Raw genomic sequence first — 16,962 nt, 5'->3', positions numbered from 1 at the left:
CATTTTATACAAGAGATAGCAGCAGCCCAGAGAAATTCTGTGAATTGCCTGAGGTTCAGTCAATATTAGCTCTTGGACCAGGTCTGGAAACTCAGCCTTCTGACTTCTGGCCCAGGGCACTTGCACCCTGCTAGCCTGCTTTGTGTTATTATGAAATAGATGACAATAGTGGTAGTACCTGGCATTCGTAAATATACAGTTTATATAAAAAGATCCTGCCCAGCTGGCGTGGTTCAGTGGTTGATCCTCCACCTGTGAACCAGGAGGTCACAGTTTGATTCCTGGTCAGGGCACATGCCTGGGTTGTGGGCTCAATCCCCAGTAAGGGGTGTGCAGAAGGCAGCCAGTCAATGATTCTCTCTGATCATTGATGTTTCTATCTTTCTCTCCCTCTCTGTTCCTCTCTAAAAATCAATAAAAATATGTTTTTTAAAAAAATCCTTTTCATAATACTATTTTATTTAATACTCAGAAAATTCTGTCAAGTAAGAGGGACAAGTTTTATCACCCCCCCTGACAATCTGATATAGCTTAAGTTACCCTGGGTCATACTCCCACTAAATATTAGAAGTCTGGGACCTAGGTTTTCAAGCTCCTTTTTTTTATTATACCATGCTGCCTTATTATATGGCATGGAGGTGATGTCATTAGTACCCAAACATTAAAAAATAAATTGAAAAATAACATCCTGCCCTGTCTCAGCCCCTGGCAGTGATTTTTAGTGGAGATTTGTATTATGAGAATTTTTGCTTTCAAAATGCTGCATGCACCTCCTGTAAATGGTTGAATTAAGTGACTTTATTTTTGGTAAGTGGCCCATGTAAGTTTATTATTTATTTATTTTGGTTCTTTTTGCTTCAGCTCCTTTGGCGAAATGAAGCACTGTTGTATTTTTATTGCGTCCCCCATCATTAAAAGAAATTGGAAAGACGCTTGTTAGTTTTAATATTGCATGGGTAGAAATATACCTGGCACTTTTAGGAACAGTTACAATTCCTAATAGTGCATTTTAAGGAGTAATCTGGTTTTCTGGTTTTTGTTCTTGATTGAAAAAAAAAAAAAGAGAAAACTTTGTTCAATTTGCTAAAGTTTGATGATCATCTTCCGCTGGGGAGAAGGTTTCTGAGGAGTGGGACACTGATTTTATTGACTCATTCAGCATTCCATTCCAGCCTGCGGGAGGGGCGCATCCTCCTGGGGCCACCTGAAGGGCCTGTCATTTGTTGGTAAATAATCCAAGCAAAGCTGCTCCCAAGAGCAAGTTTTCTCCCTTTCTCTTCATGCTTCTTTAACTATTGGACATATGCCCCTTTCAGTAAGCCATGTATGGCCCTATCTGTTGGAACTCTAGTTAATTTGAACACAAACCAAATACTCAAGACTGCTTCTTACATCTAAGCCCCAGAAAATAGTGTTAAATATCCTTTGCAAAATGGCTGTGCAGAACCTACAAGCACTATAAAAAGATAAACAGGTAGTGGAAGGGAAGGGCTTGGAGGAGGAGTGGTGAAAAAGTCATTTAGCCTGAGCATGAGAGGTGTGATTTACACTGCAAGATCCTGAACGTTACTAAGATCCGAACTTGGCAACCACAATGACTGAAGCAGAATCAGAACTTCAGAGAAGTTTCTAAGCCATGTTTCATAACTCTAGATTAAAGTTTACAATGAAGTTCATTTGAACACACTTCGAAGTAGCCTTTCCCAGTAACCTTTACAGGGAGAGGTAGAATCATTTCAACAGTGAAGCTAATCTTCACATAGAAAAGCACAAGCAAGTCAGTGCTCAGCGGCCTTCTATACAGGAGACACTTTGCAAGGGTTGCTAGTCATTTATCATAGATGAGAAAGTTGTGCGGATCAAGTATGAGTTGAAGCTGGTTGCTTAAACTTGTTAAGCCTCAGGATATTTACCTAAATAGCTGGAACCGTGGTGATACTGCATACTTAATAGGCCTGTGAGCATTTGACTGGATTAGTTAATATGCATGGAACATAGAGCACATGGCCTGGCATTTAATTGGGTAAATGCTCAATAAATACAAGCGATATCCATGGTGATCATGATATTTTCTAATGTAGTTTCCCTCTTAAGCCATTCAGGCATGGCTAGTGAAAGCTGAGTTACCAAGTTTTGTGGGGAGGGAGGTGAGGGAAGTTTGGTACTCATCTGGGGGAGGCAGTTGTGTATAGATACAAAATAGTTAAAATAACATTTTATAATAAGGAAATATATTGAAATCTCCGTAAAGACCAATATCAATGTCAGGTATTCCTAATATGTGTAAAAATAGCCTACCAGGTACTTAGACTTTATAGTGGTGTAATAATTTATAACAAGATTTCAGGATATAAATTTGTGAGATAGTTTTTCAATTTATGTGTACTTAATTTGGACTTTTCTAGAGAATCATTGTAAAGGTCATACTTATGATAACATTAAAATAAAAGTAAATTAGATAATCTATTTCTGCAATCTAAAATGATTGAGAAATATAGAAACATAAAGAAAAAGACATAAAAATGTTTTCATGCTATTTTGGTACATTTCTTTTACTAGTGAGTTCCTTTTTCTTCTTTAATTTAGGAATTTTGTGTAGAAATAATTACATATTTCTCTTCTTCTCACCTTCCCAACCTCCAAAAGTTTGGATCCTTAAAAAATTTGGAGGTGTGGTAGTCTAGCGGGTAAGTGAGGGGACTCTGAATTCTAATCCAGGTTCTGCCACTTTCTAGCTGTGTTTGCTTGGGCAAGTACTTCTTGTATTTATAATGAGGATCACAATCATACTTAGCTCATAGGATTGGCATGTAAGACCTTAGAACAAACAGTACTTGGCACTCAGCCCAGTTCTTTCCTATGTTCATTAAAATTCTTGAATGTACTATATTTAATGACATTTCATCATATACTGTGGTAATGGACATTTATTTTGCTAACTTGTTTTTCTTATTATAAATAACACTGTGATGAACATCCTTGAATATAAGTTAATATCTTTGCTAATATTTTTCTTTAAGATATATCCTGGAAGTGGAATCATTTGATACACCTTGCCAATTATGGAAATATTTTAATAGTTTAAGAAAGTGACTCTCTCTCGGTATCCTCTCTAAAACTCAATTATTATTTTACAGTTTGCTACCAGTTTTGGTAAAGTGACTATCTCTCGGTATCCTCTCTAAAACTCAATTATTATTTTACAGTTTGCTACTGGTTTTTGTACAGCCCATTAAGAATGATTATTTACATTTTTAGTTTTATTTTTTTAAAATATATTTTTATTGATTTCAGGGAGGGAGAGAGAGATAGAAAGAAACATCAATGATGATAGAGAATCATTGATCGGCTGCCTCCTGCACACCCCCCACTGGGGATTGAGCTCACAACCCCAGCATGTGCCCTTGACCGGAATCAAACCTGGGACCCTTTAGTCCATAGGCCAGCATTCCATCCACTGAGCCAAACCAGCCAGGGCGGTTCTTTACATTTTAAAATGTGACGTGAAAATTATATAAAATTCCAATTTTAGTGTTTTTAAAGAAAGGTTTGTTAGAACACAGCCGCGCTCCTTGGTTCAAGTCTTGCCCTAAGGCTGCTTTCAGTTTAAGGCAGCGCAGTTGGGTAGTGGTGAAGTTCGCAGACCTGTGTTTTAGGGCATTGACCAAAATTCAAATTCATTTTAAATTTTTTTGTCACTGAGTAGGAAGGGCTGCTAGCCAAATATTTAAATGTGGGCTTTAGAGTTGGACTGCCGGGGCTTCCAGGCTCTGCCTGAGAACCAGCGGAGTAAGCTGGGTTAAGTGACCCAGATTCTCGGTGCCAAAGTTTTCTTCTCTGGCAAATGAGCATAAGAACAGTGTTTTTTGAAGCCCTTCCTACCTCATAGTAACTGAATGTTAGCTGTCATTTATTGGTGCGTGGTTAACAGACGGAGTTGGCAGGCTTTTGAAAAAAGAGGTTGGTAGGAAAATGAGTCTAAAATCACTTGTGTTTTAGAAAGGTAGAGGAGTTTGGACTCTTTTGTTTTCTTCAGTTGCGTTTACTGGGACTTCTTGAAAATCAAAATACGTCCGTTGGTGTTGGGACAGTAGGTTCTGTATGTGCCTAGAAAGTTGGAACAAGGGCAGAAGAAAGGTCTGGGTGTGTCCTGGCTCCCAGTCTTCCTGCAGGAGAGGGTAGGTGGTGGTTTCTCTCCTACCCAGCTGGCAGGAGGAGAGGAGAGCAGCTGGAGGACCAAACGCATCCTGTCTTGGCTGTGACCATGAAGATGGGCTTTCGGGGGAGATTAGGTTTCGTGGCCCTTCCTGCTTCACTCATAGACAGCATCTGAGCCATTTTGTGCAAGCAGTTTACAAAGTTGCAGACTTTTGCCACCATAACTAGAAGAAAGCAATCTCATGCCTTACCTATACAAAACTGTGAAGAACCAAAATGTGTGGTTGTATGGGTTTCCCAAATGCACATTTCATAGGTGAACGTGGGTGGTGGCTAGAGGGGGGTCCCCTGTTGTAGAAACCTGACCAGGCAGCACCCGGCCTTGCCCAGAGCCCAGTCAGCAGATGTGAGCCCTGCTCACCGTCTCTAATCCTGTCACAGTGTGGGCAGAGCCCCAGCTCATTAGGGACAGTGAGGAGATTCTCTTGATATTTAAATGTACTCTCCAAGAGGGTCTGATTTCTACAATGGAATAAGCATAGTTTTTAAAATTTAAAAAAAACCCACACACCCCTATATGCTTGGGCTTCCTCATTACTTAATCTTCTAAAAACAAAAACCACGCAACATGAACACACCAGCTGAAGCCAGTTAAGTTTGTGTTCCCTCCTGCGATTCAAAACATGGCAGAAAGGCTAGGAAATTGGACATGGATGTTGTGAGGGGAGGGGTGTGAACCTAGGGAACCATTTTTTTTTTTTTAAAGTGATGCCAGAAGAAGCTGTGACCCAGATTTATTCCTGAGTATCTTTAAGGAGAGAAAGGGCAGGCTCTTTCCTGCCTCCCTCTGACCCTGGGCTGCGGTAGATCTCCAGCTAGGTCTCATCTGAGGATGCAGCAGGCTGCAGCACCCTGGATGGACACTGGCCTTGTGAGAAGACATTTCGGTGTTTCTGTTAAACTGTTGGCTGTTGGTCTCACTGGGGAATCTTAACTGCTCAGGTCTGTATGCGCAAAGTAAGGAAGAGAGACTTCATTCTTTGCTTACAAAAGACTAAAATTAAGTTCTCGAAGAAATCTCAAATACCTAACTGTCCATGAGTCTGTCCTTCACAGATAGGCATAAATGCACTGTTAGGCAGAAGGGGAAAAAATTTGCCCTCCTGAGAATTGATTGTACTGCCTTTGATGTCACTAATGAACTCACTCTGTGTAAGCAGTGACTAGTAACTAATAGCAGGCTAATAGAAAAGCTCCATGACATTTTTTAGAATTCTGAATTCAAGGAAGGGCCTTTCTAAGCTCATGGAAAAATAGGGACTATCTCCTCCTCCCTTTTATAGGGAAACCTGAAGGGACCCTCAGGGTCCTATCCCCCCCCTCCCCCCCAAGTACAGGTGGGATTGGCTAGTGCTTTCTGTCTGGGATTTTGAAAGATGGTTAGTAGGGTTGGGTTTGTTCCTGGACTTCAATGCCCCAGTGTGTAGGGGAATGTTTGGCCAAGCCACAGTAATTCTTCGCTGTCCATGTCATCACTACCCAGAAGCTTCCTCTCAGAGGTGGGGGTAGAGATGGGGGCAGGGTTGTAGGCCTCTGATTTGTGCGGGTTCAGAGGCACAAGAAAAGTCAATGAAAGCCCTACAGGCCACGGGGCCTGCCTGGGGAGGCCGCAGACAAGCAGATAGTGTTATCAGTTCCTGATTTTCCAGATGGGCAAGGAGCAGAGCCCGTGTGATATTATCTTTTTTAAAAAGGCAGGAGGCTGCTTGCTCTGCACACCCGCACAGCCCTCGGCTGCAGTCCCTGGGGCCACAGCCATTTTGGGGTTTGCATTTTAGTTTATCTAAATTCTCATCTTGTTTTCTCTGCCTACTCTCATCTGGTCCCAGGGAACCCCTTTTGAAGTTGAATGGAGCTCTGTAAACTGAGTAGTGGGGAGTGAGCCGAGAAATTAGCCTTGGATTGAGCGCTAACCTGCACTTTGGAGCAAGTAGTTTCCGGTGAAGGGCCAGTGGGAAGTTAGTCTAGGCCAGTGATGCCGAAACTATGACACGCGTGTCAGAGGTGACACGCGAACTCATTTTTTTGGTTGATTTTTCTTTGTTAAATGGCATTTAAATATATGAAATAAATATCAAAAATATAAATCTTTGTTTTACTATGGTTGCAAAGATCAAAAAATTTCTATATGTGACACGGCACCAGAGTGCAGTTAGGGTTCTTCAAAATGCTGACACGCCGAGCTCAGAAGGTTCGCCATCACTGGGCTAGACTATATTTGATTCTTTGGCCAAAGAGCTCTAGAAATGTTAAAATAACTAAGATACTCCTAAGACTGATGAAGGGCATTTTTTCTGTCCTTTCACCTCCGCACCTCCAGGTGGGTGAGAGTAGGAGGAGAGCGCTCCTCTGCAATCTTTGAATGACGGTTTCCACTTGAATTTCTCCAGAGCTTCAGGTCCCGCGCAGCCCTCTCGTGTCGTAGGCCCTCAGTGTGGTGTAAAGGTTGCAGACAAAGCAGAGTGCTTTTCTCTCATCCTTCGGGACCACGCCCTCTGCCATCCGTCATTGTCAATGGGAGAAGTATTTGCAGCTTCAGAAGGGCCAGGTCTCACCCCAAGGCGTTGGAAATGCCCTTAGAGAAGGCACTGTTCCCTACCTCCCTGTGGAAGCCGAGTTCTAGACTTCCTTGAGCAGCCCCTGGTTTAGGCATAACTGCAGTCCCATGAACAGAGGCAAGATTCCACTTCTGGAAACCACGGGAACTTTACTCCCCCTTCCTAGCCCAGTTCTGTAATGTGTAGGAATATTCTAAGTCTCTCCTCCTCCTCCTCCTCCTTCTTCTTCTTCTTCTTTTTTTTTTTTTTTTTACTTCTAGTCTCTCTTTGGTCAGAGTTAGGAGAATTCTGAGTCAGGGAGGTGAGAACTTGGATTCCATTTTTTTCTTCTTCAAAGAACATCAAACTGTAAAACACCAAAGAAATAAAAGCTGGCAAGATGCAACAAATGAATAATAGGAAGAAAATGAAAGAATGCTCTTTGCAAGCACAGCGAGGCAGTTTTCTTGGAAGGAAGCAGAAAAACACGCTCCATTTCTTGCTCTGAACAGGAAGGTGGGGCTTCAGGCTTGTGGGGTCACCTTAAGAACAGCAGTAACCCCTCAACAGCCATTGGCTGAGCCTCAGTGCGCTGTGGGGCTGGGGTGCAGCCCTGTGTGGGGCACATGTGTGTCTTCATGTCTCTGAGGATAGGATGCTCTATGGCACTGAGATCCTGAGGTTGGATGTCTCACCATAGACTTATCTTTTGTTCTGGGTGCTTTCCAGGAGTGGATGTCTGTTGCCCAAAACTTACTGGGAGTGGATTGGAATTTTGAAATGTCTGTGCATAAAGGTGTAGTTATTCTTGTTTTCTTGAATGGGTGGTAGCGGTGGTGGTGGAGGCTGGGAATGCAGACTACCTCGGGCGCCATCCCCAAACCTGCCAAGGAGCAGACCTCTTGCCCTGTTTGTTAACAGGGCTGTGTGGCTTCAATAAGGCATGGGTGGCATTCTTCTTGCATCGCCTACTTGCCTGGAAGTGGTTACTCCTTTCTGACCTGGAAATTGGACCTAACACCTTGCTCCCCACAGCCTTGGGTTGTTGTGAGGAAGTGAGATGATATAAATGGTAAAACTTTCCATATTGGTAAAGGATTGTTTCTTTTTTTAAGGGTGTGTGTGTGTGTGTGTGTGATTCTTGCTGGTGAGGGGTCATGAATAAGTCCTCTACACATTGATAGTCTCAGACCTCTGCTTGAATGTATTTGAAGATGACTTTATATCATGCAGTTTGGAAATGATCAGATTTCACAAACTCCGATCTTCCTAAACATGGAAATATTATTTTCTCCTTAGAATTCCATTGGGCTAGAAATCTGAGTATCCAGCCCCCCGCCCCCCCACCCCCCTCACACACACCCACCACTCTTAACATTTTGTTGCCTTCTCCCAACCCCCATTCTCCCTTCATTTTGGCTCACCGAAATCTGAGTGCCACTTTTCTGGGAAAGCCTGATATTCTGACTTCAGTTTTGTAATTTAATGATGGAGAGTTTCCTTAGTAAACCAAATTTAGAGTCCTAGAATGCTTATCTTATATCCAGACCTTGAACATAAAAGGCATTTTATACCCGCAATTGTTCATTTAATGAGCAATTGCAGAGTGCAGGCCGGTTAAGGGATTGAGCTATATGCACTATTATTGCAAGAAGTATTCCGAAATACCAGAAATAGGACGTAAGCTCTGATCAGGGAGACTGCGAGCACAATTACCTTCTTTTCAAATCCTTCTGTGACACTGCGGGAGGAAAAAGGACTTTGAAACTTGAAAGGAAAGAGCTTGCTTTCAACCTCAAAAGCTAGGAGGAAAGGGCTCTGAAATTTGCTCAGAATTCCCAATTCACCATTAGCCTGTTTCTTCCTTTAGCCTCAAGGCATTCTCCGCTTTTTGAAAAGATGTTAAGAAATTCAGTCACAATAGAGAGCCTAGTTTTGAACATGTTTCACTCGGTCCATTGAGGTCTGGGCTCCAGCCTTTGTGTGGGGTGAATTGAGCTGAGCGGTTAGCTGGTTGGAGAGAGGTGAATGAGGAGTCTCTGTGCAGTCGCAAATTCTGGCAAAGAAAGAAGCTTCCCCCCCTTCCTTTATTCTACAATATGCATTCCTGTAATACCCGGCTAGTGGCAATATGTGGAGTTGAGCCTGTTCTTAAGTCAATACTGAGTACTTGGTTTATAGCAACTCTTGTTAAGTTTGTCTTGTAATTGAAGCTGTTGTTGACCTTGCTTGGGGACCATTTGTAAAACCGTTTATTTAGCATAAACTGAAATAATAAACCCTCCTTCTACCGGGCTGATTGTGATAGGGTGACATTAGTTTGATTTAATGATTAGCCGCCTGACCCTTCTCCTGGAGAGATCGGCTTGAATAGAGAGAGTTCACTCAGAAGCACTCCGAAAGAATACTAATGAGCTTGTTAAATTTAGCATGGCTCCAACCACTTTTAATTCCTCTAATGGGAGAAGCACTGCACGGGAGTGGGAGAGGGGGAGGCAGGGGGACACCAGAATGTTCCTTACGGGGTCTGCACAGTCAGAGAAAGCCCACCAAGAGAAGTTTGCAGAAAGTAGGTAGCCAGAGCCTGGGGCCTGAGTTGTAAGTATTATCTCTTCTCTTATACTCTGTCTTCTGCATCTTGGGGAAAGAAAGGAGTAACTGTGTTAAAATGGGATTTAAGGGGACAGCTTAAAATCCATGCTCATTTTAAAAAAGGTGAATACTTGTACCGTGAGCTCCTTCCTTATCAGCTAATTCTGTGAGGGTGACAGGAGGGGTTCCTAGTGAGTGATGAGCATCAGGGTTTCATTTTTATGTTGGAAGGAGCCTTGGATACCTTTATCTCCAGTCGTCGTAGGCGAATATACACTTGTTTCCTGGGTCGCAGTGAGGGATCGTCAGGAGTGTGAGAGCAATGCACGGGAGGAGTGTGTGTTCTAGTCCCGCCTCATGCAACAGGATTCCTCTCTCCTTAATCTTTGTTGTAAACAGTCTAAGCAGTGTTTGCAATGAAGGAACTTTTGAGTTCTCAGAGTTTATGGCCCTGAGTGTCTGGCCCCATGTCAGTTGCCTTTGGATGCGTTTGGGAAATCTGGGGCAGTTTCTCAGTGTGATGTTTGGGCAGCTCTCCATTTGGGGCAAGAATCCGTTAACTTCCACTGAAGCACGAGTAGACAGAAAGAAGGCGGTACAAGGTTGGGATTATGTTGACAGTATTTAAAATAATTTTTTTTTCCCCAAACTGCATGCTTTGGTGTGACCCCTGAGCATGCAACAGTTTAACACAGAGAAGCCAAACAGCCGCCTGGTATTTGGCTGTTAAAGTCCATTGGCAGATGCTCCTGGAGCAGTGGGCCGTTTGCTTACATTTTTGCAGCCGACGTCTGCTAGTTGCCATGGTGGACGGTATGTTTCTGTCAATAATTTGGCCTGGGGTAGCTGTCTGCACTGGCTCTCAAACTTTATTGAACAACTCGGTTCAACTGAACAAGATTAGGAGCTTTGGTCTTTTGGCTTGCTGAAGTGGTTGCTAAATTTATAAGAGTAGGCAGGAATATTGCTTGGAAGGCTTCCCTTTCACTGTGGAGAGTGTGCTTTTAAGTCCCGTAGCTGTTTGTATTCTGGAGCGTGTGTACTGTCAGGTTTTCATCTGAATGCTCGTCAGAAGCAACTCAGTGCACGAGGTAAACTTCATGAAATACTTGTCTACTGGAATATTGTGGAGAGGGAGGGCAGGTAAAAATGTGGTAGCCTTAACTATTATTGTACTAGCAAAAGTAAGTCTAATGAAAGTTTCCACATTAAAAAAATTCGTGCCTGATTTTTTTTTTTAACTTAAGGGAATTAGTTAATTTTTTTCTGTATTAAATATTTGAACTTTTGCTTATTTCTTTTTATAACTTAATATCCATACATGTTGGCTTAACTCTCATGAAGAAAATAATTCATTTTTATAAAGTGAAGTACTTGTGAAAAAAGGATCATTTACCTAAAAAGACACCCTTATTTTCTCTTCCCTCCCACCCCCAACTTCCTTCTCCGAGGAGGCTGGGGGGTGGTGGGAGGACTCTAAACAGACGATGCCAAATTTTCAGTTATTCATGAAGTTGGATTCAAATCCTCATTATAAAGGCATGGCTTCTAAAAGAAACTCCCTCAATTTAGCGGTACAGTTTTAAGAGAAGAAGAGTTCATTTCTTCTAGGAAGAGTAAGTCAAGGGAATCCTGTTTTAAACCTGGAAGAGATTAGTAGGGCTTGGTTATTCATCTTTCCCAGAGAATGCTAATTAGGAGTCTCAGCCCCTCTTGGTAAGGGCTTTCTGGCTTTCTGAATGAAGGTCCATTCTATAGCATTTGCACCTCAGTGTTACAAGTTCAGGTTGAAATTTGAAATAAAGGTTTTATACAGGCAGAAATGAGTGGAAAATATGACTTTGGCCATTTGTAAGTTATAGGAAATTTTATAAAACTGACAAAGGGTTTTAGTGTTTTTGACACCCTTTTGCTTTTACATGAGTGCAAGCCCTTATTCTGTAGTTTGCAATTTCACTGCTAACAAAGTACAAGGGTGGATAGTATTAATCAGAAGGAAAATAAAAATGTAGGATTTTTCTGTAGTTTGTTTTTAAATAAGCAAAAGCATGGTTTGAATTGCTTTTGTAAAGATCAGTGTGTGAAAATGTGGTATTACATCTATTTTTAGTAGTTATTTGATAGATTAAACTCTTTATTTATCCCATAATTACAAGGTTTGAGGTGAGGATCTGCACAAAATAATGTTTCATAGTTACCCTGTAGTAGTCAGCAAATTCACTGACAACTAAAGTGTACCTCATGGTTTATACTGTTTGGCCTGTTATTTGCTATACTGAAAAAATGCATTGCTTATTTCTTACAGTCCTAGACATAGGCAGAAAGAGTACTGGCTTTAGGTAGTTTAAGTCCTTACTCAACACAAAACGGTAGTCATTGCTTTAGTTTGTATTATCGTGCTTGTCTGTGTTTATAGCTATGTTTCCTTTGAATCTGTATGAACAACAACGAGACGGCTACAGCATACTACTGCTGGCTTTTAGGGGCTCTCACCTAGACATACTTGCTTTATGAAATACTTCGAAGATAAGTTTATATACTGGGATATGTTCAAAATCTGTCCATGTAAAATTTATTATTATTTACACTCAAATGGAGTTTCTTTTTTGTTGTTGTTTTTCAAATATAGTTTCTTTATTCCTTCCCCCCCCCTTTTTTTTTCCAGATCAGGAATTTTCAGATTAGATGCCTAAGCAGTGCCTGAACAACTTTGCTTCCATCAGCACTTGCCTGTCAGAGCACAGTCTGTTGGTTAAATGCAGAGCTTGTTTGGCGTATGTAGTTTCAGAGTATGTGTATGGTTCTAACAGATGAATTGGTTCACTTGTTGTGGGTTCCGATTGCCGGTTTGGTTTCATTTTATGCCTTGTTTCTTTGATCTGCTATTATGGAAAGGTCATCCAATCACATTTGTAGAGGACCATACTGGATAGATGGAAAGTTCTTACAGATCAAAGGAAACCAGAAGCATTAGGGAGCTGGGCATCTCATTGGGCTCTTTTTTTTACGTGTTTAAAGCAATGTCTGGACCCCACCAGAGTGTGTACATATCAGCAGAATGGGCGCCTTCCTCACCCCCAGAGCCATCTCACACTTGAAATTTCACCTTCCTTCTTTTTTCCGTCTAGTTATCAGCTCTGTTCTATGGTCAGATGTGTCATGCAAGGGTCCCTGGAGGTTTCCAGGATCGCCACCTTTATGCTTTGTAATCAGTGGATTTTCTGCACCATTTCTGGCTCTGTTAAACCTCTCATTGGGTTACAAATCTGACTTAAAAAAACTAAAACACGAGAATGTCTGGATCACTTTCTAACAGGTCATCCTCTGAGGAACAGAGGCTCTTTGACCCCCAGATCACCCAGCGCCTCAGTGTTATCCCAGAGGCCTGGCTTCCAGACAGATGAGGGGAAGCTGTACACCAAGCATGTCAAACTCGCGGCCCGCCCACAGCCCTAGGCTGGCAAAACGTCCAGCTCCAGTGGGACTGGCAGGGGCATTGGCAAGTCCCCAGGGAAGAGCCTCGCTGGCAGATTCAGCTGTGAGCCTGTGATGATAATTTGCTGACTCTCCCTACATCTCAATTTAATTGGCTCATTTCTGGCTCCCCTTCATCCTTCCATTTGTATTGTGGACCCTCATTCACAGGCAATTTTGTCTGAAGGACAGACATCCCATCGTGGTGTAGCTTTTCAAAGTTGCCAGAATGAGAAATTGGCTTCCTTTTTGGAGGAAGACCTAAGGGATGACTGTTTCTGAATTGCTTCTTAAAATGGTCACAGAGCTTTTGTGTTCCTTCTTTCTTTAGAGGATGAAAGTCCTGGACAGACCTATCACAGAGAGAGAAGAAACGCAGTCACCATGCAGCCACAGAGTGTCCAGGGGCTTGGCAAGATCAGCGAGGAGCCTGCCACATCTAGTGACGAGCGGGGCTCGCTGATCAAGAAGGAGATCCATGGGTCCCTGCCCCACCTGGCTGAGCCCTCCATCCCATACCGCGGGGCCGTGTTCGCCATGGACCCCAGGAACGGTTACATGGAACCTCACTACCGTAAGTGGGTCCTGCCTCACGGCATGTGGTCCAGAGCCCTGGGCGGCTTGTGTGTGCGTGCGTGCACATGCGCTTCATGAATTATTTGGCTTAACATTGATTTATATAAATGTTTAATTAACTGCCCACTTTGCTTCTCCCATATCCTTTCCGTTCTTTTTTAGGGAGAGTCATTTCCTTATATTCCCTGAGTAACTTCAGTCGTCAGTGGGGTGGCCTTGAGGAAGGTGTCCATCTGTGGCTCACTCACAGGGACCTTTCCTGGGAACTGGCACCTAATTTTCTTTCCCCAAAGTCTCCTAGACTTTGCGGGAGAAAAATTGGTTGATGGGGGAGTTGTTAACGTGGGCTCCATTAGCTGAAATCTTTAACAGCAGCAGTTCCCGTTTTCAATGAAAATTAATTTTTGCTCAGTTGTTGAGGAGGAACCAACCTCTTTCAACAAATCAGTGCAAATTTCCTTAACATAGGAGATTTTTGTACAGGCTCTACTTTGGTCACTGACCAGTCTACTACTAGAAATATCGGCTGTTCCCTTTCTCAGCACTAGTAAAGTAGACTCTGAACACAGATATACAATGGTTTTTCTCCAAAGGCAGACACTATGAAGGAAAATATTGTGCTGAGTTTATATCTGGCCTGTTTCTAGTTAAGAAATATACTTTGGTTGGGGGGTAATGAAGTTTGCATTGAGGTGCCAAAGCTTGCAGCTCTTGATTACAGATTTATCACCTTGCCAGGATACGGACTTGCCATTTAACCTTCCCGGCTCCAATTCCAGATGATCCATTGAGCTCCAGAGTGGGGGACTGTTTCTTGTTTCCCCTTTTCCACATCATTCAGAAATTTTAGTGTTTTAAGGCAAAAGGTCATTAGCCAGATGACTGATTATTGAGGACAGCTGATTAGTGCATATTTTCTTGCTCAAGAAAGTGCCCAGGATAAAAGCTAATTCCATCCCTTCATTAGTTGACTTGCAGCAGAGGGGGACGGTCCCTCATCAGGGTGCAGATCAAAGGGCCTTGTACAACCTGAAGTTTCAGCAACCGCCCTCCCCCAATATTGTTGGTAAAGATGGAAGATACATTATTTTTTTTTTTTAAATGGAGAGAGGATTTTTCAAAAAGTGGTCAGAAGTGTGGAAGAAAAGGTTTTATGGATTCTTAGAAAGTTCACAACTTCTCAGTGTAAAAAGTGCCTGTTGCTGCAGTTTTTATGTTCACAGCTGCGGGAGTCAGGAGGGGTGGTGTGCATGATCCTGTCCTTCCTCATTAAAGGGTTATTTCATTTTATTTTAGAAATAACAGTTTAAAATAGTGTTGGTAGGGTTTTTATCTGAACACGTTCCTGTTTTATACATTTTTACGGGTTTCTATTAGAGATCATCCATGCAGAAAGTGTGAGGGAATCTACATACTTTCTACTTATATTAATTTTCCCCAATAGTGTGCTAGATAGATGATTATTATTAAGTCTGGATTGTTAGCCATAAGCTCCTTGCATTGTTTTCATTCTTATGTGTGAACAAAACTTTTCCCATCCTATACATTTGACGCTTTGTTTTCTGTTCCAGATGCCCTCTAATTAGTGAGGTATTAATTGGTCAGGACAGCTGAGAGAACTTCTTTTTTGGTTGACAGAAGCAGGCAGATGACCGTTAACTTTCTCTGTGCCATTCACCTTGTAGCTTGCTCTTGATCCATTTGTTCTAACCGTTTGCCCATTGAATCCTCTCCCTGTCATTTGAGGGTCCAGGAACTCTGCATACCAGGGACTCTCATCACCTCTGTGTGGCCTGTGTGTGCACCCCACCTCCCGAGCCTCCAGGGAAATATTAACCAGCATTGGGCACTGGGGAGTTCTTGGAACCACTCACTGTCCCTCTGTTTAGAGGGCATAGCAACAATAGGTGGGTTATTCTTTAGCTTTTCCCATAGTATTGTTCAACTCACTATTAAAATTACATGATAACTTACAAGCACTTGCTATTTTGACCCACCATTGCAACGTACTCCCTAAATGGGTCATAAATAAATGGTGTCATTACGTCAATAACATGGACAGGAGTCCTAGAGATTACTCAGATTGGCTGAGCACTCAGGGGATTTGAGTTTAAGTTCCAGCTTTGCCACTTATTGGCTGTGTGACTTTGGCCAAGTGTGCTGATCCCTCTAGGAATCATTTCCTAACGGTTGAGTGGGGGTGTTAGGTGGCTGCCTGCCCCATGGTGTTCTCTTGAGAATTACGTGAGCCAGTGCAAATGAAGTATTTAATAAAAGCACTGGCTCATGGTGTCTCAGAAGTATTATGGTAGTTGTCCTGTGGCTCCTCTTCCTCCCTCTTCCTTTTGTTCCATCACCATCGTCTTCATCTGTTCATGATGAGTTCATTCTCCAAACCAAGTTATTTTTGTTGGTGCTACAGTTGTGTTTGGTTCAGGGTAGACTGGCGTTTCCCTGCCAGACCTGTTCACCTACCTCCCTGAGGTCAGTGTCTCCTGTGAGCACAGATTAGAGATGGAGCGGTTGGTTTATAAACCTAGCAAAAGGGTTGGCATGGCCTGAAACTGTGCTCTGTGTCCTTCTGAACATAACCATTCCTCGTGCAACTTGAGTAGATTGATTATAATTTTTCCCCTATTTTTTTTAAGTAAAGAAGTTTTAAAGCTTTTAAATGCGTTTGAGAAGTTTTAACGTTAAATTATCGACAGAAAGTGTTTTATGTAACAAACTTAATACATGTGGAAAAGGAAAGGTACAATATTATTTATTTATCGTAAACAATTTAAAGATGTCTTAAACTAAATCTCAAAGAGTGAGATAAGATATGACTTTACTTTTTCTAGAACCCCGTTGGCTTATTTAATCTTCTGCTAGTATAAAGAGTGTCTTTTAGGTACTTTATAATAAAATCTGTTAGATTTTATCTGGACTGAATTATCCAAGTAAAGCTAATAACTGATGTGATGCTGCTGAAATTGATACATCACATCACATCACGTACATCACATCACATCACATCTTCTAAGAAATTTTTAGTGTATGAGAAAAGTACCACCTTTTAAAAATGAGATGTAAGCCCTGGCCAGGTGGCTCAGTTGGCTAGAGTGTATCTTGTACACCAAAAGGTTGCAGGTTCAATTCCCCATCAGGGCACATACCTCGGTTGTGGGTTTGATCCCTGGTTGGGGTGCATACTGGAGGAAACCGATTGATGTTTCCCTCTCCCCTTTCTCTCTCTCCCTTTCTCTTTCTCTAAAAATCAATGAGAACTTATCCTTGGGTGAGGATTAAAAAAATAAATTAATTAAGTTAAAGTCAAATAACATGAGACATCCAAGCTTGATCACGTTTCTTTACCTTGCCGCAGCCCTGCAGCATTGTCAGTAACACAAGTTCATTGCAGACGTTCAGCAGCTCAAGGTTCAGAAACACCTTTTTGGGCCATCCCCTTTGCCTTTGAGTCCTGAGCCAGCTCCACCAATGCTGTGGGAGAGAGAAGACTTCTAACACAGCGTCGCTGGGTATCTGACCACTCACAGTAATTCCTTCATTTCTCTGTGGTTGG

The 16,962-nt window shown here is 42.2% G+C and overlaps 1 protein-coding gene across 1 annotated transcript in view; it reads left to right on the top strand.

Annotated features, from left to right (window-relative positions):
- The window catches only part of GLI3 (GLI family zinc finger 3), a gene marked incomplete at its 5' end in the record, with an annotated part of 268,118 nt that overhangs the window by 57,628 nt on the left and 193,528 nt on the right, over positions 1 to 16,962 (top strand). The window contains one exon of the mRNA XM_081101728.1: positions 13,153 to 13,395. Within this exon, the coding sequence (XP_080957854.1) occupies positions 13,153 to 13,395 (243 nt within the window). The remainder of the gene's footprint in view (positions 1 to 13,152; positions 13,396 to 16,962) is intronic.

This window comes from Myotis nattereri (assembly GCF_964212035.1).
Source record: "Myotis nattereri genome assembly, chromosome: 11".
Taxonomy (NCBI): domain Eukaryota; kingdom Metazoa; phylum Chordata; class Mammalia; order Chiroptera; family Vespertilionidae; genus Myotis; species Myotis nattereri.
The sequence above is the reverse complement of the archived record's forward strand: the minus strand, read 5'-3'. Positions and strand labels throughout refer to the sequence as shown.